The sequence below is a fragment of the Rattus rattus genome, chromosome 14, assembly GCF_011064425.1.
Source record: "Rattus rattus isolate New Zealand chromosome 14, Rrattus_CSIRO_v1, whole genome shotgun sequence".
Taxonomy (NCBI): Eukaryota; Metazoa; Chordata; class Mammalia; order Rodentia; family Muridae; genus Rattus; species Rattus rattus.
The window spans coordinates 17,940,798-17,962,770 of record NC_046167.1 but is presented as its reverse complement, the minus strand read 5'-3'; the positions used below and the strand labels follow the sequence as shown (position 1 = coordinate 17,962,770).

Below are 21,973 nucleotides of genomic sequence, written 5' to 3'. Positions count from 1 at the left end.
TGTGTAAATATACCACGTTTTCTATATACATTCCTCTGTTGAAGGACATCTGGGTTCTTTCCAGCTTTTCTGGCTATTATAAATAAGGCCTCTATGAAAATAGTGGAGCAAGTGTCCTTGTTATATGTTGGGACATTTTTGGGTATATACCCAGGAGAGGTATAGCTTGGTCCTCAGGTAGTAGTATGTCCAATTTTCTGAGGAACCTCCAGGGTGGTTGTACCAGCTTGCAATTGGACCAACAGTGGAGGAGTTGTCTTTCTCCACATCCTCCCCAGCATCTGCTGTCACCTGAGTTTTTGATCTTCGTCATTCTGACTGGTGTGAGGTGGAGTCTCAGGGTTGTTTTGATTTGCATTTCCCTGAAGATGTTGAACATTTCTTTAGGTGCTTCACAGACATTCTCAACTGAGAATTCCTCGTTTAGCTCTGTACCCCATTTTTTGATAGGGTTATTTGATTTTTTAGTTCTTTGTATATATTGGATATTAGCCCTCTATTGAATATAAGATTGGTAAAGCTCTTTTCCCAATCTGTTGGTTGCCATTTTGTCCTAATGACAGTGCCCTTTGCCTTAACAGAAGCTTCACAATTTTGCAAGGGTCCATTTGTCAATTCTTGATCTTAGAGCATAAGGCATTGTTGAAATTTTCCCCAGTGTCCATGGGTTTGAGGCACTTCCCCACTTTCTCTTCTATTAGTTTCAGTGTATCCGGTTAGTCTATTAGGTTCAGTGTATGTGGAGGTTCTTGATCCACTTGGACTTGAACTTTGTGCAAGAAGATACGAATGGATCAATTTCCATTCTATATGCTGACCAACAGTGGGACCAGCACCATTTGTTGAATATGCTGTCTTTTTTCCACTGGATGGTTTTAGCTCCTTTGTCAAAGATGAAGTGACCATAGGTGTGTGGGTTCATTTGTGGGTCTTCAATTCTATTTCATTGATTTACCTGCTTGTCTCTGTACCAATACCATACAGTTTTTATCACCATTGCTCTGTAATATAGCTTGAGGTTGGGGATCATGATTTCCCCCAGCAGTTCTTTTATTGTTGAGAATTGTTTTCGCTAGCCTGAGTGTTTTGTTACTCCAAATGATGTGCAAATTGTTTTCTAACTCAGTGAAGAATTTAGTTGGAATTTAGATGTAGATTGCTTTTGGTAAGATGGTAAGATAGTCATTTTTACTATATTACTATATTTTAGTATATTAATCCTGCCAGTCCATGAGCACTAGAAGGTCTTTCCATCTTCTGAGATCTTCAGTTTCTTTCTTCAGAGATTTGAAGTTTTTGTCATACAAATCTTTTCACTTGCTTGGTTAGAATTACACCAAGATATTTTATATTATTTGTGGCTATTGTGAAGGGTGTCGTTTCCCTAATTTCTCAGCTTGTTTATCTTTTGAGTACAGGAAAGCTACTGATTTAATTTTATATCCAGTCATTTTCTGAAGTTGTTTAGCAGGTTTAGGAGTTCTCTGGTTGAATTTTTGGGGTCACTTAAGTATACTATCATATCATCTGCAAATAGTGATATTTTGATTCCTTCCTTTGCAATTTGTATTCCTTTGACCTTTTGTTCTCTAATTGCTCTGGCTAGGACTTCAAATACTATACTGACTAGGTAGAGAGAGAGTGGGCAGCCTTGTCTGCTCCCTGATTTTAGTGGGATTGCTTAAAGTTTCTCTCCATTTAGTTTGATGTTGGCTGCAGGTTTGCTGTATATTGCTTTTACAATGTTTAGGTATGGGCCTTGAATTCCTGATCCTTCTAAGACTTTTATCATGAAGGGACGTTGAATTTTGTCAAATGCTTTCTCAGCATCTAATGAGATGATCATGTGGGATTTTTTCTTTGAGTTTGCTTATCTAGTAGATTACATTGATGGATTTCTGTATATTGAAGCATCCCTGCATCTCTGGCATGAATCCTACTTGATCATGATGGATGATCATTTTGATGTGTTCTTGGATTCAGTCTTCGAGAATTTTAATGAGTATTTTTGCATAGATATTCATAAGGGAAATTGGTCTGAAGTTCTCTTTGTTGGGTTTTTGTGTGGTTCAGGTATAAGCATAATTTTGGCTTTATAGAACAAATTGGGTAGTATTCCTCTTTCTGTTTTGTGGGATAGTTTGAAGAGTATTGGTATTAGGTCTTCTTTGAAAGTCTGTTAGAATTCTGCACTAAACCCTGTTAGTCCTGGGCTTTTTTTTGGATGGGAGACTTTTAATATCTGCTTCTACTTTTTTAGGGATTATGGGACTGCTTAGATGGTTTATCTGATCTTGATTTAACTTTGGTACCTGGTATCTATCTAGAAAATTGCTAATTTCCCCCCATATTTTCCAGTTTTGTTGTGTATAGGCTTTTGTAGGATCTAATAAGTTTTTGAATTTCCTCAGTTTCTGTTATGTCTCCCTTTTCATTTCTGATTTTTTTAATTTAGATACTGTCTTTGTGCCCTCTGGTTAGTCTGGCTAAGGGTTTATCTATCTTGTTGATTTTCTCAAAGAACCAACTCCCCAGTTTTGTTGATCTTTGTATAATTTATTTTTGTTTCTACTTGGTTGATTACAGTCCTGAGTTTGATTATTTCCTGCCGTCTACTCCTCTTGGGTATATTTGCTTCTTTTTATTTTAGAACTTTCAGGTGTGCTGTCAAGCTGCTTTCTCCAGTTTCTTTTTGGAGGCACTCAGAGATATGAGTTTTCCTCTTAGCATTGCTTTCATTGTGCCCCATAAGTTTGGGTATCTTGTGCCTTCCTTTTTATTAAATTCTATCTTTATTCTTTCCTTGACCAACTTATCATTGAGTAGAGTGGTCAATTTCCATGTGAATGTGTGCTTTCTGTCCTTTTTGTTGTTATTGAAGACCAGCCTCAGTTTGTGGTGATCTGATAGGAATCAAGAGATTATTTCAATCTTCTTGTATGTGTTGAGGCCTGTTTTGCGACCAATTATATGGTCAATTTTGAAGAAGGTACCATCTGGTGCTGAGAAGGTATATTTTGTTTTAGTGTGAGATATTCTATAGATATTTGGTTCATAACTTCTGTTAGTTTCACTGTGTCTCTGTGTAGTTTGTTTCCATGATCTGTCCTTTAATGAGAGTGGGGTGTTTAAGTCTTCCATTATTGTGTGAGGTGCAGTGTGTGCTGTGGGCTTTATTAAAGTTTCTTTTATGAATGTGGGTGCCCTTGCATTTGGAGCATAGATGTTCAGAATTGAAAGTTCATCATGGTAGATTTTTCCTTTGATAAGAATAAAGTATTCTTCCTTGTCTTTTTTGATAACTCTTGGTTGAAAGTTGATTTTATTTGATATTAGAATGACTACTCCAGCTTGTTTCTTGGGATCATTTGCTTGGAAAATTGTTTTCCAGCCTTTTACTCTGAGGTAGTGTCTGTCTTTGTCACTGAGGTGCATTTCCTGTATGCAGCAAAATGCTGGGTCCTGTTCATGTAAGGAAAAGTGATTGTCGTGTGGCTGTCTCCTTTTGGGCATGTTGAAAGATTACTTTCTTGCTTTTTCTTGGGTGTAGTTTGCCTCCTTGTTTTGGAGTTTTCTATCTATTATCCTTTGTAGGGCTGGATTTGTGGAAAGATACTGTGTAACTTTGTTTTTGTCATGGAATATCTTGATTTTTTTTTCCATCTATGTTAATTGAGAGTTTTGCTGGGTATAGTAGCCTGGGCTGGCATTTGTGTTCTCTTAGGGTCTGTATGACATCTGTCTAGGATCTTCTGGCTTTCATAGTCTCTGATGAAAGGTCTAATAGGTCTGCCTTTATATGTTACTTGACCCTTTTCCCTTACTGCTTTTAATATTCTTTCTTTGTTTTGATTATTATGTGACAGAAGGAGTTTCTTTTCTGTCCCAGTCTATTTGGAGTTCTGTAGGCTTCTTCTTGTATGTTCATGTGCATCTCTTTCTTTAGGTCAGGGAAGTTTTCTTCTATAAATTTGTTGAAGATATTTACTGGGCCTTTAAGTTGGGAATCTAACCTCTCTCCTATAACTATTATCCTTAAGTTTTGGTCTTTTCATTGTGTCCTGGATTTCTTGGCTGTTTTGGATTAGGAGGTTTCTTTGCATTTTGCATTTTCTTTGACTATTGTGTCAATGTTTTCTGCCCCTGAGATTCTCCATTCTATCTCTTGTATTCTGTTGGTGATGTTTGCATCTATGACTCCTGATCTCTTTCCTGGTTTTCTATCTTCAAGGTTGTCTCCTTTTGTGACTTCTTTACTGTTTCTCTTTGCATTTTTAGATCCTGAATGGTTTTGTTCAATTCCTTCACTTGTTTGGTTGTGTTTTCCTGTACCCTTTAAGGGCTTCTACCTGTTTACCTGTGTTCTCCTGTATTTTTTTTTTTTTTTTTTTCCTGCCCGGGGTCCGAACCCAGGTTCTTTCCGTTTCTAATTCATGCGTCCACCCCCTGACTAAATCCCCAACCCCCCATTTTTTTTTTAAGAGAGTTATTTATGTCCTTCCTAAAGTCCTCTATCATCATCACAAGATGTGATTTTTAAGTTCAGATCTTGCCTTTGTGGTGTGTTGGGGTATCCAGGACTTGCTGTAGTGAGAGAACTGGGTTCTGATGATGCCAAGTAGCCTTGTTTCTGTTGCTTATGTTGTTGCACATGCCTCTGGCCATCTGGTTATCTCTAGTGTTACCTGCTCTTGCTGTCTCTGATTGCAGCCTGTCCCTCCTGTGTTCCTGGTTGTGTCAGAACTCCTCAGAGACCAACTGTCTCTGTGATCCTGTGATCCTGTGAGATCCAGGTTGTGTCTGATTTTCTGGAAATCAAGCTCCTCTGTGATCCTGTGATCTTGTTTCAGAGCACCTCTGATCCTTGATGTGTTAGAACACCTGGGAGCTGGTCTTCCTCTGGGTGTTGTGGGACTGGGTGTGGAGCCAGTGCTCAAGGTCTGCTCAGAGTCGTGGTTCAGACTGGAAGGGAACCTGAGACACTGGCTCGGTGGGGGTCCCTGCATCCTGGGTGACCCAGGTACTCCTGGTGTATGGACAGTTGTGGCCTCCTCACCTCTGATGCTGGGTGTGTTAGAGCACCTGGGTGTTGTGTAAATAAGTTTTATAACACAACAACTGAGCAAGTGTTAATCTCTTCTAATCCTCCAAACTAATAGATCTGCTTCAGAGCCAACACCTCTTATTCTCATCCTCTTATTCTCATCCTCCAAACTAATAGATCTGCTTCTGAGCCAACACCTCTTAGACCCTTGTATTTTAGTATTGATCTGGCTCTCTGCTTCATTCCTTTTCTCATACTGGTCCCTCACCTCATGGCCAGATCGCCCCTCTCTATCCCAATCCTTGCTGGACTTGGAAGTCCAGCCCTGTTCTCACCACTGCTCCATCATTAGCTGCTCTTGTGCTCTCTCTTTCTCTCCAAAGTAGGAAATAAATAGAGTTGTGTTTATACAACACTGAGACAGGAGATAACTGGAATAACAGTGCCACATCCTGATCGCAACCAGATATTGGAGCAGAGAAATGAGCATTTGAATAATGCAAGGATTAAAAAATAACGTGCCAAGTCAAAAGTAGAATGATTAAATTTCAGTTACAATTTAGATGTGTAAAGCAAAAACTTTTAAGTTGCAATGTCTATAGTTACAGCTTACTAAGGCTGAGTCTGAGCTAAGTAGTGTTCAGATTGCACCATAGGAGATGGATCACTATATTTGTACTTCAAGTGTTGATGGTTTGTGTTTTGAGTCAACTGAAGGTTCTACTTCCTCTGCCAAGTGTATTGTGCCCAGCTTTGCATTTGTGTTTTTGAATTGGATTTTGGGGGGGAGGTGTTAATATGTCCCAGTGTTTTGCCTGCATATACTATGTCTGTGTTCCACATGTGTGCCTGGTGTCAACAGAGGCTAGAAGAGGGGTTCAGATCCCTGAAGTTACAGACAGTTGTTAGCTACCAAGCAGGTGCTGAGAATTGAGTCTGGGCCCTCTGGAAGAAAACTGTTACGAAGAACAAAGACAGATTTACCTAAAAAATAATTAGAAATAACATATAAGGACTGTAAAATAACAGAAAAGCCTATGACTATTTAAATTAACCATCTAAATAGGAATAAAATGTACAATGGACTTAATACTAATTTTTCTTTCAAGAAAGGACTCGTGACCTTTTATAGTTTGGTTTTGCTTATGACATCTTTGTTAATAGAAATGATAAAACTGGGGTTGGGGATTTAGCTCAGTGGTAGAGTGCTTGCCTAGCAAGCACAAGACCCTGGGTTCGGTCCCCAGCTCCGAAAAAAAGAAAAAAAAAAAGAAAGAAAGAAAAGAAATGATAAAACTATATAAATTTCCACATCAATTAAAAGTTTCTCTATATGAGCTTGTTTTAAGCCATAAGTACAACCAAATTGTATGTTGCTTTATAGTTTATAGAAATTTTATTTTAAGATTTATAATTTTTATTTGAAGATTTATAATAAACAGTAAATATTTCATTTTAAGACTTATAATCAAAATAGCTTTATTGATGTGCTGTTACCCCTCTGAGCAATCCAGCTAGATATAGGTCTGAGGAAAGTGAGTTTCTTCTCTACAAAATTAAAATAAAGTTTAGTCAGTTCCCTAAGATGACTATAATAAAGGCCAGATTCATTAGTGTTGAGCAGGTCATAATTTTTAGTTAGAAGTTTAGACATAATTGAGTTTTGACTATAAATGCCCAGAGACTGTTACTTTGGTATGGATCTTTTATACCATCACAATGACATAGAATAGAGAACAAGATAGAGCTGAGCAAACTTGACAACTGTGGAATGTTAGGGTAAAAGAGTATAAGGCGTTCAGCAGATTCCAGTGGTCCTAAGAGTAGAAAGGAGGCAGGAAGAAAAGGGTGAAAGAGAAGCTGATGAATTCAATGATATAAATAGGTAATAGTTTAAAACTATGGTTAACATGAAAGTTTTATGCATTAGTGTTCTCGTTTGGAAAATAGGTAACTTTGTAGAATTACTGTGAGAATTAAATGACATTTGAAGTCCTTAGCCAAGGAATTTGTGCTTTGTAGTTTCTCAGTAAGTGGACAAGCACAGTATTTTAAACATTTGAGTAATGTTCAGCCTTTCATGTTTCTGAAACATAGCCTGCAGGCAATAGAGATAATTGAAACTAACTTTAAGGACCAAAAAGGATCATAATATATGGTGGCTAGATTTCTGCTGATTTCCTGTGTGCTGGTATTCACCCATTTAAACTATGATTGTGGGGGGTGGGTGTCTCCAGTATTTGTAAAATCACCACTAATTTAAATAGTCTAGTTGACTATTTCCTACTTTTTTTGATCTGTCTATTCTAGACATTTATGTAAATAGTGTACAGTATACAGGTTTGTCTTTATTTTGTGCATGAGTGATTGCTTACACATATATTTGTATCCTATGTGTGTGCCTAGTGTCTGGGGAGGCCAGATCCTCTGGAACTAGAGTTAAAGTCAGTTTCTAGCTATTATTCGGGTGCTGGGAATTAAACCCAGATCCTCTGGAAGAGTAGCCAGTGTTCTTAATCATTAAGCCAGCCCCTGGTCCTTTTTATTTAATATTTTTATTAATTCTTTGGGATTTTATTTAATATATTTTGATATATACTCCCTTTAACTCCTCAGATCCATCTTCTACTTCCTGCCCCTTCTGGAACTTCCTGTCCTTTTTTTTTTTTTTTTTTTTTTTAAAGTAACCCACAAGTCCAGTTTGTGCTGGAGATACATAAACACACACACACATACACACACACACACACACACACACACACAAATTATGAGTGTGGCCACCCACTGGAGTGCCGTGGACATATTAGGACCACACTTTTGAAGAGAAAGGTCCCTCCCCCACAAGCTATCATCTGTCAGTAGCTTCTCAGCAAGTAAAGAAGGCTTGTGAGCCCCCCCCATTGAATTGTTCTGTGACATTTCATCATATGTTAAAACTTGATTTTTTTTTCTATTGCTAGGAATAAAAATTAAAGTCTTTACCATATTTGCCCACACAGTGCAAGCATTTTACTCCTGAATTATGCGTCCATTGTCAGTAAACTTGACTTCTGGTTCTTCGTTTTATCTACCTAGGGAAATTCTACTGATCATTCGCTTGTTAAGGGTACCTGCGTATGAGTCACTTTATTACATGTTCTCTCCTTGAAGACATTCAGGGTGCTGCTGTAATTTACAGTTCATTAATACTTTGGTTTAGAAACTCATCTTGATAATTTAGATTTCATTTGTCATATTTTCTATTACTCACTAGTTAACCATTCAGTGAAGTTTCATTAAAGATAATTGGTCTGATCGTGTGTGTGTGTGTGTGTGTGTGTGTGTGTATCCTTTGTGTGATGAAAACCTCAAAGATTCACAAGCACAGCTCTTTTCTTTTCTTTTCTTTTCTTTTCTTTTTTTTTAAGTTTTAAAGTACCAATGGGTGATTAAAACCATTAATGGCTCTAAGATTTTTCTAAGAAGTGTAAATTTAATTTTGGTTACTGGAGAAAAAACACCCCTATTAGGCTACTTTTGAAGTAACCCTTCCTTTGAACACTGTTGCTCTTTGAAGACTTCTGATGATTCTTATGTTTTCATTCTAGGGAAAACTCAAGTTTGTGTCTGAGAATTGCATAGGTAATTACCTACCCTAGGCCACCTTATGGCTATGACCGCCACGTGGATGCAGATACCTACAAAGTTTCTTGCAAAAGAAGTCATTTTTGTGCCTTCAAACTAAATCACTGTGAGTAAATTGTACCTAAAAAATATTTCTTAATCTAATGTCCTAAGTTTCAGGTTTGGCTGAGGTAGGGATAAACTTCACCTCATAAGCAGTTCCATAGTGCTAATAATATTTATTTTCCTTATTTCAGAATTACCTCTATGAGCTTTCAGGCAACACTGTTATTAAATGACCCAGACAGACCTGTCCTTATATAATTGTAGCTTTTCAGTACAAGGAACCTAAAAGATGGCAGCACCCACTTATAAAAGCACGTGAGTAATAATAAAATAATAAATGCATGCTTTGTTTATTGGGTTTGTTTTTCTTTCTCTAATAAAATACTCTTTTTGTTTCTTTCTAGACTTGAGCTCAATAAAAATGGTAAGAAATTAGTTCTTGAGGTTCTTGTTGTTGTTGTAGTAAATGTTTCACAATGTAATGAGCCTTTTGTCCTCATTTCTTAAAGCGCTGGTCTCTCCTTGGAAAGGGCAGTTAATTATTCAGGGTTGTGTGCTGTGTGATGTGACTCTTCGGTCTGCTTACCGCACAGAGGCTCCCGGACAACTGTGAGTATTATGTTGGCTGTCATCCTTGATACAGGTTTTGTTTTTCCATTGCTGGGTGCTCACTTCATCGTCTTCAATCACTTCAATCGTGGGATTGGTGTGAAATAGAGTGATTTTACTTGGCTTTATGCTAGCATGCCTCTGATCTAGTATGCAGAGTACAAGTACACAGATCACCTAAATTCTAATTCTTTTTTTTTTTTTTTAACTTTTCTATTTTTCGGAGCTGGGGACTGAACCCAGGGCCTTGCGCTTGCTAGGCAAGTGCTCTACCACTGAGCTAAATCCCCAACCCCTAAATTCTAATTCTTAAAGAGAAAATACTTACATTGCTGTAGTTGAGGTGGGGTTTACATTGCCCAGGTTGGCTTGGAACTTAAGGGCTTACTTCAGCCTCCTGATTAACTGGAGCTACTTGGATCTCTTACCATGCCTGCCTAGATTATTTTATATTAAAAGGTTGCTTTTTCTCTAAAACAAATCAGATTTGTTCAGAGAGCAAATAATACAGCAAATTATAGCCACTCAATTCTATTATTGACTCATTAAGATAAGATTTATAATATCTTATGTTCTAATAGTCATATGATTCCCTTATTTGAAAAAAAAATACTAAAAGTGGCTGTTAAATCTGTTTGTAATATGATGAATTATGATAGTGAAGTTTTGGTTTTTTTTTTTTCTTCTGAGGAACTGTGAGGGCCATCTTTAAGAAATCTTTTTGTTTGGTCTCTTCATACTTTTAGTAGTAGGTACTCCCTACTCCTAAAGCCTGGATGCACTTTAGTTGACATGTGGTAATTGGACTCTGTGAGTTCCTTTCCCTGTGGCTACTTATAACAACAGAGCAGAGACAGGTAGTGTAGCTCATAGTTAGGAAAGTAAGAGTTTTGTGAGAAAATTTTAAAAGAAGAAGAGCTCTTTTTTGCCATACAATGTAGTTACTAAACTAAATTAGGAAAAATGATGGCATATAGTATTCAAGTTGATGATAAAACGGGTAAAATTTTGGTTATTTGCCTATTTTTCGGCATTTTCCTACAACTTGCATATTAATCATAAATTTAAAAAAGGCAGACTTTGCAGAAGAGACAACTGAAAATCTATTTTCTTAAGTTTTTTGTTTGCTTGGTTTTGGTCTTTCAGTTTTTTTGAGACAGGGTTTCTCTGTGTAGTCCTGGCTGTCTTGGAACTTGCTCTGCAGACCAGGGTGGCCTCTGCCTCCTGGTGTGCTGGAATTAAAGGCTAAATCACCATTACCCAGCTTTCTTTAAGTTTTTAAATGTGCTTTTAATTAAAATAGAATTACATCATATACCCTTCCTTACCTCTAGCCCCTCCCAGCTCTCTTCCCTCAAACTTCTTCCATATCCTCCTTAAAAAGATTAGCATCTTTTTCTTGATTATTTAGCACATTTTCTTGATTATTATTGTTACTGGTGTATACACACATGTGCATGTGTGTGTGCATGAGTATATATGTGTTGTTTTTAAGCAAAATCTCAATCATTATATTTTTACTAATGAAAACTTGGAGCCACATGCTGGGGTGAAAGCCTGTTAGCTCAGAAAGGCTGATCAAACTCCTCAGCCAGCATCCCAGAAGGAGTGCCCTCTCACGTCATCTCCAAAACCTCCTTAAACTCATTGTCTCTTTCTCCTCCTCCTGTGCGTCTCTATCCATCCTCTCAATTCCCACTTACTCTCTTAGTAATCTTATGTTGACTTCCTGTCAACTGGTTGGTTGCTTCTCTTGACTTTATTTAATCCTGTTTATAATATTCAAGCAGAAAGCTCTTGGATTAAAAGTGTGGTCTAAGGCTGAAGCACACCACAACTAAAAACTGGTTTTTCCAGTAAATAAAAGTCACAACCTCAGAGTTTACAATGTGACCTAATATCCTACAACATATATGCAACTTGCTCAATCTGTTTTTGTCAGTGGCTTCATGTTTTGGTTTTTGAAGGATCTTAGCAAAAATTGGATAAGTTAATAGTAGTCTACAATTGTTAATTTCTTAATTTTTGGTAAGTTGTGTAAAGAAATGTTCTTTTGGGGGGAAACCCCAAGTATTTGGACATAAAAGGCATCAGATATGCCTCTCAGAAAAAGAAAGAAAGAAATCAAAGCACGCAGAGAGCAGCATAATAAAGTGTAGGGATGTTTCTGCTGTTTTTACAACTTTTTTTTTCTTTATAATTTATTTACAAATAGTCTGAGACTATTTGAAAATAAATTATAAAGAAAAACATTCTTGAGAGAAGATAGAATGAAGATTTGCATGTGACTCAATTTATGATGTGGCCCAATATGCAGAGAATCTTAGTATAATTTTTTTGAAATTTTTCAGTTTCAGAATACATAATTCTTTAATACATCTAGGTATTTTGGCCATTCTAAAAATACATGTATTCAGAAAATGTAAACATGTTTTATACATCATCTGTGGGTCATATGTGTGAGAATCTATATTGTTTATAAATACTATATAATATAAATATACAATAAATTATTATAATTATAATCTAACCCAGAAATTAATGACTTGAAATAACTGTGTGTATGTATGCTTTGTGTGTGGGTATGTAAGTGTATGTGCAGGTGCCAATAGAGACCAAAAGAGGGGGTCATAAGCTCCCCCCTTGGGTGTGGGCACTAAGCTCGTGCTCTCTGTAGGGGCAGTACACACACTCTCCTAGCAGCTATTTCTCCAGCCCTTTAAGTACTTTTTTCTGATGATATTTCTGTTTGTATTTGTGTCAGAAAGTGATAAGCTTATGTCGGTATTTATTACACTGCTTTATGGATTTTTGTTTTTTAGGCCTCAGGAACTAGATTTTAAGCATGTAATGAAAGTGTCTTCTCTAAAAGAAAGCCTACCAGAAGCTGCCTTTAGAAGACGGAATTACTTGGAGCAGAAAGGTCTGTCAGATGTAATGGCATACTACATATCCTGGGCTGTCTTCAGTTATTGTCCACTCTGTGGTCCATACATTCACAACAGTTTTTATTGTTTTGAATTTATGTACTGGTAAGTTCACAGCAAATATGAGGCCAGCATTTAGGAGGCAGAAGCAGGCGAATAGATTACTGAGTTCAAGACTAGCCTGGTCTACATTGAAAGTTCCAGGCTAACCAGGGCAACATTGTGAGACCCTTTCTCAAAACAAAAATAACAAAAATAAACAAAATATGAGAAAATGTTGGGTCGTGTAATTCATGAAACACTGATATTTTTGTCTAGCATTTATTTTGTTAATTTGTAGCAATGTAAGAGAATTTTTTTTGTTTTGTTTTGAGATAGGGTCTCTGCATAATTCTGCCTGCCTTGGAACTTACTCCAGGCTGGCCTCGAACTCACAGATATCTGCTTGCCTCTGTATCTCTTAAATGTTAGGATTAAAGTACATTTTTAAAAGGATTTAAAAACTAAATATTGTGAAGATTGTTTGTTCTGAGGCAAGGTGTGGTAGCATGTGGCTTCAATCCCAACTGTGAGGCAGACAGGTCTCTGTGAGTTCAAGGTCACTCTGGTCTATATAGCAAGTTCCAGGCCAGCCAAGAATACATAGTGAGACCCTCTGTGTACATATGTACGTACATACACAAGTACAATATGCACATGTCCTGAAGAGAGGGCAGTGGGAAATGATCAAAATGTGATACAATTGTGGAATTTTTAAAATTAACATTTAAAATGTTCTATATTTCTGATTCCCTCTACAGTCTGTTGTCAAGATTTATGCTTTGATTTATATGAAGTTGAATTGTCAAACAAACAAGGAGAAAACATAGATAAGCTAATGGAATATATTAAAAATAAGGAATTGGTAAGAATCACTAATCTCAAGTATAATTATTAATTTTTTTCTTAAAGTAGGAAGTTGGTATTTAAGTCACTGAGTAAATTAGCTTACCAGTAGGGTTTTCACTGCTAATGTTAACTGGCATACTATTGTAACTGACGTTTTCATTTTCCCTACGTCTCAGCTTACCTTTGTGTCTCATTAGTCAGTTTATATTCCTGACTAAAAGAACAAGTTTCTTTTATTCTCAAAGTCTTTGTTTTCTTGATACATTGATAAGATATCTAGTGCATTTGCGTTAGTCACGATACCACTTCTGAGATGTTTCTTCGAAAGCCACTTTAAAGCGTTATCCAGGGGTTTATTCAAGTTGTTTCTTCCTTTTCATAATAGAAGAAATAAGACTTAGGAACAGCTACTGGTTTAGAGAATCCTGTTGGGGCTGGAGAGATGGCTCAGTGGTTAAGAGCACTGTCTGCTCCTTTAGAGGTCCTGAGTTCAAATCCCAGCAACCACATGGTGCTCATAACTATCTATAATAGGATCCAGTGTCCTCTTATGGCGTGTCTGGAGACAGCTACAGTGTGCATTATATACATAGAATAAATAAATAATAAAATAATTTTTTAAACAAAGGAACACAAGCTGTCATGTTAGCCAGGGTTCTTTATGTGATGATAGATGCTTCACCCAGAGTTGAGCTACCTTTTTTGATAATTTCTGAATATTACAAAGGAAATGATACAAATATTGGCAGTAATGAAGCAAGTCAGCTCTTGTCTGTTCCTACAATAGTAAAGTGAAAACCAGGCATGCATGTGTGTGTTTTGGGACAGTGACCTGTCTTAATGGTAGTGTGAATTAAAATACTCTGAGTTGCAAATAACACTAATCTAAGATGGCCTTCGTCAGTGAGAGATTTATATCTTACTTCTCAGTCTGGATAGTAAGGCCAGATTTAAATGCTGTTCAGGACACTTTCTTCCAGCTTTGCCCTTTTCTGTGTGATAGTTTGCCCTATGACTTCCAGTCAGGGGCACGTGCTTCCTTTCCACATGGGTGGAAAGAGACAGCCCGTCCTGACCGTCACTTTAGTTTCACTAGAACAGTCTATATAATATGCAGAGCCCTCAATAGCTGCAAATGGTGCGGGTGACACTGATAAGTGGAGACCTTTATGAAAGCCCACCTTTCAAAAATGAGTCCTGTTCAGTCTATAGTAGTTCTCCCAGGAGTAATGAGATTGAACTATCCTCTTTCATTTAATTTGTTTAATTATTCATTTAATTATTTAACTTTTATTTTTATGTTTCAGGCACTCATCAAATGCTTAGAAGATAGGGGCTTTTTCATTTTACTTACGTCATCAGCCTTAATTCCAGAACCAGGTAAGGACAAGCTTTCTGGGGAGAAAATTTTAATGTTTTTATTTTTGTTTCATAAGATCAACAACCTACATTTCTTTTGTCCTGATTCTTACTTTTACAGACTTTGGAGATGAGCAGCTGGGTCTACATGCTTTGCATTTATTCCAGGCATCTCAGGCAGCAGGTGAGGTTCCAGTGGTTCCCAGTCCACTCATCCTGCTGGGTTAGGTGCTTCCCAGTCCTTCTCTTACTCCATGACTTAGTAGCACAGAGTACTTGTTACCCGTGTTTTTCCCTAAGCAACTGTCTGTGCAAGTGGCCTCTAAGCTTCAGACCTGTGTCTCCACATACAGATCTAGCATAGTATCTAAACTTCTAAAATTCAGCATATCCAAAATTGAATCCATTAGGGCATACTTTTCCCACAGTCTGTCAAAAAGCTATGACTCAGAATTTCCATGGCTATTCTTGCTATGTAGACTATAGATCCTTTCTTCCCAACATGGTATTGACCCTGAGGACAAACATGTGGCTCTTAGACAAAAATATTAATCATACATTAGTGATTTTCTATTGCTGTGGTAAAACACCATAATGAAGCAACATTCAAAAAGAAGGGTTTATTTGAGCTTACGGCTCCAGAGAGCTAGGATCTAAGATGGAATGGGGGCAGCAGGCATGGGGCTCGAACTGCAAGCCAATTGAACACTAGCACAGGGTTTGTGAGACCTCAAAGTTTGCCCACAACAACATACTTCATCCATCAAGTCCACACCCTCAAACCTCCCATACAACTGCCATCAATTGGGGACCAACAGTGAAACATCTGAGCCTATGAAGGACATTCTAATTCAGACTACCGCAAGTCAAATCATATAGTGCCTAAACAGCCATACAGTATCACGGTGTGTGTGATGTTGCAATTAAAATACTTGTGGGATGCGGTTAACTCAGTTGGTAAGAGTGCTAGTCTCATAAGCATAAAGCTCTGGATTTAATCCTGAGGACCACATCACCTGGGATTGTAGCTGTGGCCACCACATCTGGGTGTGCTTGATATACAGATATGTTAGTGTACTGGGCTTGGTTTTTGGTTTCTGATGCTGGGATTCTGAGTATGCTGTTTACCACTGGGCTTCATCCCCAGCATAATATCTACCTTGTCTGCATTGTATATATCCTCAGAGCATATGTATGCCAGACATCTGAAAAAAATAAGCGCTGAACAAATAAATTTGTAACAAAGCAATTTTTGTTTATTCTGTGTGTGTTTACAGATAATGCTAAAATTAATATTTCTTTAAACTTATAGCCAGTACAAAAAAGTTTTAAAGTTGATGTTTTAAAAGATTTATTTTACTTTATGTATGAGTATGCTACCTATGTGAATGTATGTATGTATGTATGTATGTATGTATGTATGTATGTATGTACCACATGCATGCAGTGACCCTGAAGGCCAGAAGATGATGTTGGGTCCCCAGGAACAGGAGTTTTGGGTAGTTTTGAGCTTCTTTGGGTACTGGGACCTGAACTCAGATCCTCTGGTCTGCTTTTAACTCATGAGACATCTCTACAGCCCCTTAGAGTTGATTTTTAAAAATATATGTATATTCTGGTGATCAAAGAAGAGAACAGTTGAGGATTTAGCTCAGCGGTAGAGTGCTTGCCTAGGGAGCGCAAGGCCCTGAGTTCGGTCCCCAGCTTCGGGAAAAAAAAAAAAAGAAGAGAACAGTACTTTTTGATATTTTGGAACAAATAAAACAACCAGTTATACAAACAGATTGACAAAGAATGTTCACATTTATTGTGTTTTGTATTTTTCCAAGGATAATTCATTTAGCAATTCTTAAAGTATTGTTTATAACCATTTCAAAGATGAGGAAACAGACCACTTTGTACAAAATTAATCTGATTCATCCAGGGCTTCTCAACTACCATACCATGCTACTTTATTTTTTGTTAGATTTCTTTTTTATTTTAGAGCTGCAGAAATGGTTCAGTGCTGCTCTTCTAGAAGATCCAAGTTTGGGGTTGGGGGTTTAGCTCAGTGGTAGAGCACTTGCCTAGCAAGCACAAGGCCCTGGGTTCGGTCCCCAGCTCCGGAAAAAAAAAAAAAAAAAAAGAAAAAAGAAGATCCAAGTTTGGTTCCCAGAGCCCACATTAGGTGGCTCAGCCCATAACTCTTATCTCCAGAGGGGTTCAATACCAGCTCTTGTACATATGTGTGTAATCATTCAATAAAAAGTACAAAGATCTTAAAAGCTTTATTTATGGTTATTTATGTTGTTATCTCCTCCTGGTTTCTTTCCTTTCTGCCCGGATTGGATACAGGGCCTCATCGTGCTTCTTTTTTTTTTTTTTTTTTTTTTTTTTTTCCTTTTTTTTTTTTTTGGAGCTGTGGACCGAACCCAGGGCCTTGTGCTTGCTAGGCAAGCACTCTACCTCTGAGCTAAATCCCCAGCCCCCTCATCGTGCTTCTTAAACTCTATCTGTTCTAGTGAGTGACACCCCAGCCTTTAGCTCTCCTCTTGGGGTCGGCAAAGAACCATTGCTGTACCCAGGAAGACCACAGGTGCTGTGCAAATGAATAAAAACAGTGTGGGCTTACTTTTTCATACCTTTCACCTTGAGACAGTTTCATTCTTCTGTTTTTCTTGTTCCCCAGCCAGACAGGGTTTCTCTGTATAGTCCTGGCTCTCCTGGAACTCACTCTGTAGACTAGGCTGGCCCAGAACTCACAAAGATTTTCCTGCCTCTGCTTCCTGGGTGCTAGGATTAAAGGTGTGCACCACCACTGCCCAGAGGAAGCGGTAACCCTAACCTAGCCCTAACTGAGTTCCAGGTGCACTTCCACAGCTTAGGTAAGCCACCCATCTGGGGACCAGCCCCTTTCATACATACAGACCTTCCTATATTTCCTTTTCCTTTTTGTACTTTGAATGATGAGCTGTGAAGAAATAAACTTTGTTTTAATACTTTACTACATTTGCTTTTTTATTATTTGCCCCATTTACCTTTTCCAGTATTTGCTACAGCATTATTGTATTTAACTAGGACTAATTGGTATTTCACAGTTCTGGAGATAATTTTTAAAAGATGTCATAATTCCTATTTCCATTTGTTTCTGTAGGTTTATATTACTGGTAACTGAAATGTTCTAGAATCTTGTTCATAAAGAACTAACATTTTACTTTTTCTCATTTGTAAGATTACTTGTTTGATTTAAAAACAAAAAAGCAAAATGAATCAAAGAATAAGGGGAATGAGGTAAAATACAGATTACATAGGAGGATACAGTCTGCCTGTTGTCAGGGCATTGCTGCTACCGTTAGTGTCCACCGGGCTCTGTCTCAGCCCCTTGTCAGTGAGGTGGAGCTGGAGGCAGGGTTGTTTACTCTTGGAACAGTTATTTGCATATCAAATCTTTTTCTGTGTGTGTGATATAAATGCACAGAGATGTTCTTTATATCCATAAAACTCTTACTAGTTGCCCTTTTTGTTTTCATCTTCAATAATGTATTTAACCTGGTAATACATTTGATGTCTGTAGCATTTTTTCCCTGTGTGTCTTGATTGAATTTTTGATGTATGTGTGTATATATTTTAGGATCAAAGGACTTGAAAGTTGAAGATGGCATCTCTTTGAAAGTGATACCTATTTTACCTGCCCTTAGTTATGCACTTCTAGAAGCAAAGAAGTCACTTTCTGAAGAAGCGATCCCTCCAAACATCTTAGTAAAACATAGTTTTCAAGAGCTGTACAAGGTGGACAAAAGCCTTTCCTTGATGGCTCCTCCTCAGGGTGGAGTGAAAGATGCTGCGTCCACTGGGAAACTGCCCCACGCTTTTGACTTGGTTCCCGCACCTGAAACGTGCCCTTCGGAGGCCTTGGCTCAGTTGAAGTGTTACTTTTCAGACCCTGCTGGGTATACTCTGGATCTGTCTGCTGCTTTGGATTTGTTGCCAGAGCATCCTCAGTTCCCTTGTATTTCAGACGGGGTTTGTGATGCTGGATTTTCATTAGTTATGACACCAGATCCTGAATTTCTTGACTCAGAGATGGAAATAAGAAAAGAAACTAAAACAGCAGAGAAGTCTGGGAGAACGTTGAAAGTGAAGAAGAAAGGTGTGACTCCATCGACTCCATCTTCAAATCAGAGAGTTCAGCCAAAGAGGAAGGCTAGCACGTCAGTTATCACACTGCCAAGTAAGCGGGTGAGCCTGGGCCGCCCCACTTCTAAAAGAACTGCACCCAGAACAGACAGGTCGTGCAACCCAACGCTAAAGCTGGCTAAAGGGCAGTTTCCTCAGAGAAAAAGAGGTAAGAATAGTAAATGTGATTATTAATATCACAACTTCACCTCTAACCCTGTCGACTGTATCCATGTGAACTAGAGCTTAGCAGAGGGGGTTAGAAGTTTGTTAGAAATGCCACTTTTTTTTCCTGAGTGATTTGTACGTATATGAAAACTAGAAAACCAGTGATCTTGATAAAAGCTGGAAACCAAAAGAGAAAAATCTTAAAAGCCTGCCCGTTGGAAGTTAACATTTCTCTAGTAAAGATGGCTCTCACATATTAGAAAGATGACTGTCTGATTTGCTCTGACAGGTGGTAGGAAAAGGGGATCTTCTGAAAACCGGTATTGAAATGGTTCAGGACCCAAGTTCTAGTCCTTTGTGTTAATGGGTTTTTGTTTGGTTTTGGGTTTGGTTGTTTTTGTCTTTTTAAGACAAGGTTTGGCTGTCCTGAACTCTCTTTGTAGACCAGGCAGGCCCAAAAACAGGCTGCCCCTGCCTCTTGTGCTCTGGGATTAAGGCATGGGCCATCATGCCCAGCTTGTGCTAACAGCTTTTAAAGGATCACCCAAATTTTATAACTATCCTACTAAAATGGAGTATGTTGTAGCCTAGAAACAAACTGGAAGGACTTCATGGTACCCCTTAAAATTGAGAATCAATTTTTAAAGTTATTTAGGTTTCTTATTTAATTGGGAGTGGTGCCCACAGAAACCAGAAGATAACATCAAAAACTGGACACTTCCCACTACTACCCTCAACCCCGAGATGGGGTTGAAAGTCATTTTGAGCTACCTGTTACCCAGGTGCTGGGAGTCTAGCACAGTAGCAGTATACGGTCTTAACTACTAAGCCAACGCTCCATCTTCACCGTTTATTAACAGATAAACTTCAGTCAGTATGGCCAACTGTATGACTTATATGGTATCATCTCAAGTTATGTTTATTATATTTTCTCCAAAAGTAGGGAACTATCCTATTTTTTATGGGCACTCCTAAGCAAAGGGTCAATACACTATATATACCTAAGGTTCCCATTCATACATACATATATCATCTCTTGGCTCTGGCACTCTAGATAAGAAGAGGTGGAAAACTAAGGCAGGGATTATATGACCAGAAAGTACATACTCTTTTTTTTTTTTCTTTTTTTTCGGGGCTGGGGACCGAACCCAGGACCTTGTGCTTCCTAGGCAAGCGCTCTACCACTGAGCCAAATTCCCAACCCCCATACATACTCATTCTTGATGGAAAATGTTAGCCAATCTTTGGTTTTCTGTTTTTAATTTGGAACTGTTAATGCCTAAAAAGAAGAAGCATATAGAATATACTGCTCACCAAGATCAGAGTGTTAAGTTGGACCCTGTGATTAACTACTAGTCATTTCCCTGCCTTGTGCTTTACTTTTGAAATCTCTTAGTGGTACCCCAGAACACCCTAGTCTATTTCCTATTAGTAGTTAACACACACACACACACACACACACACACACACACACACACACTCACACTCACACACACACAAAGAAAATAAAGGAAAGGGTTATGCTGATAAGTTTCTGGGCCATCCATATACATACACTTAAACTGTCTTGTTTTTTCTGCATAAGGTGCAGAAGTGCTGACTGCACAAATTGTACAGAAAACCAGACTAGAGAGAAAAAAGCAAGATGTTTCTGTATCTAAAGATGGTCCAGTGCCTACAAATGCCAAAAGGGCAAAGAAGCAAGAGAAATCTCCAGGAAGAGTTGCGTCACGGCCTAAGCCACCTGTTAAAAAGTCTCCACAAAAACGGAAGGTAAATGTAGCAAGAGGCCGTCGGAATACCAAAGTCAGAAAGAAGCTCCAACCTGGTAAGAAACCCTCTTGGAATATATAATAGCAATCGAAATAGATTAATAACTTTGGTCCATAATGCAAATAATTTGGTTTCTTTTTTCATATAAGTTTTAGATTTATACGTATAAGACATATAAGTGTTTTACCTACACGTGTGTCTATGCACCGTGTGCACGTATTGCTTGTGAGGGCCAGAAGAAGGGGTCTGATCTCCTAGAACTAGAAATGGGGATATGTGTGAGCCTCATCATGTGGGCCCTAGAAATTGAGCTCAGATCCTCTGCCAGAGCAACAAGTGCTTTGAACCACTGAGCTATACCGAGCCCTGTGTCTCACTGTACTGCTTAAGACATAGAAAAGTAAAATAACATTGAATTGCTGCCTTTTACACCAAATAACATTATTCTAGATTGTTGACAGTTTTGACCAAACTACATATAATTCTCTTTAAGTAATGTAGAAACTTAGGATTTATGCAGTAAATTTTAAAGCCTGAACATGAATTTTCTAAGTTAAAGTATAAACATCTGTATTTATGACCAAATATGCTGCAAATAGTATATGCAGTGTTTTGTTTTGTTTTTTAAAGATTTATTTTATTCATATAACTGCACTGCAGCTGTCTTCAGACACACCAGAAGGGGGCATGGGATCCCATTACAGATGGCTGTGAGCCACCATGTGGTTGCTGGGAATTGAACTCAGGACCTCTGGAAGCGCAGTCAGTGCTCTTCACCTCTGAGCCATCTCTCCAGCCCCTCTGCTAGTGTTTTATAATCAGTTAGAAAAGACTGTAAGGGGTCTGAAAATAAATATAAGCAGTAATCCAAACTATTTCTTTAAAAAAATGGAATTTTAAGGTAAAGGTAAACTTATGTACTTTATGTTTGATAAACGTATGTACGTAAGCTAAAAGCTGACTGTATTAGTCCCGTATTTCCACCTGCTAGAAATTACTTCTTTATCAGAAAGTACAGTTGTCACCTCGGGCTTAACCTTGATACAACTGAACATACAACATCCTACCCTTAGTAATATTTCTCTCCTTAATTTTACTTTTCTTTATGTAATGTCTTTCTTCTTCCAAGTTGCAAAGTCTGTTGATTTTCTAGTGAGTGAGTGAGAGAGACAGAGAGAGAGAGAGAGAGAGAGAGAGAGAGAGAGAGAGAGCTAGAGCGAGCGCGAGCGCGAGCGCGAGCGCGAGTGCGAGTGCGTGCGCATGCACAAGCCTGCCACGAACCCTTGTAGAGGTCAGAGTAGTCAGACAATAGTCAGTTCTCCCCACAGTGTGGGTTTCTGGTAAACACAGTTTGTTAGCCAAGCACCTTTACACTACTGAG

At 38.1% G+C, this 21,973-nt stretch overlaps 1 protein-coding gene across 3 annotated transcripts in view; it reads left to right on the top strand.

Moving 5' to 3' along the window:
* Tasor2 (transcription activation suppressor family member 2) overlaps positions 1 to 21,973 on the top strand; it is a 49,456-nt gene that overhangs the window by 4,595 nt on the left and 22,888 nt on the right. Inside the window, exons 2-11 of one of the 3 annotated variants that reach the window (XM_032885081.1) lie at positions 8,632 to 8,774; positions 8,905 to 9,028; positions 9,118 to 9,137; positions 9,223 to 9,322; positions 12,145 to 12,245; positions 13,050 to 13,153; positions 14,445 to 14,517; positions 14,618 to 14,680; positions 18,107 to 18,820; positions 20,405 to 20,647. In XM_032885081.1, coding sequence (XP_032740972.1) covers positions 9,003 to 9,028; positions 9,118 to 9,137; positions 9,223 to 9,322; positions 12,145 to 12,245; positions 13,050 to 13,153; positions 14,445 to 14,517; positions 14,618 to 14,680; positions 18,107 to 18,820; positions 20,405 to 20,647 — 1,444 coding nt within the window. In that variant the 5' untranslated portion in view covers positions 8,632 to 8,774; positions 8,905 to 9,002. Of the gene's footprint in view, positions 1 to 8,631; positions 8,775 to 8,904; positions 9,029 to 9,117; positions 9,138 to 9,222; positions 9,323 to 11,691; positions 12,246 to 13,049; positions 13,154 to 14,444; positions 14,518 to 14,617; positions 14,681 to 18,106; positions 18,821 to 20,404; positions 20,648 to 21,973 lie in introns of those variants that run through there. The other 2 variants (XM_032885079.1, XM_032885080.1) reach the window with 2 other exon arrangements.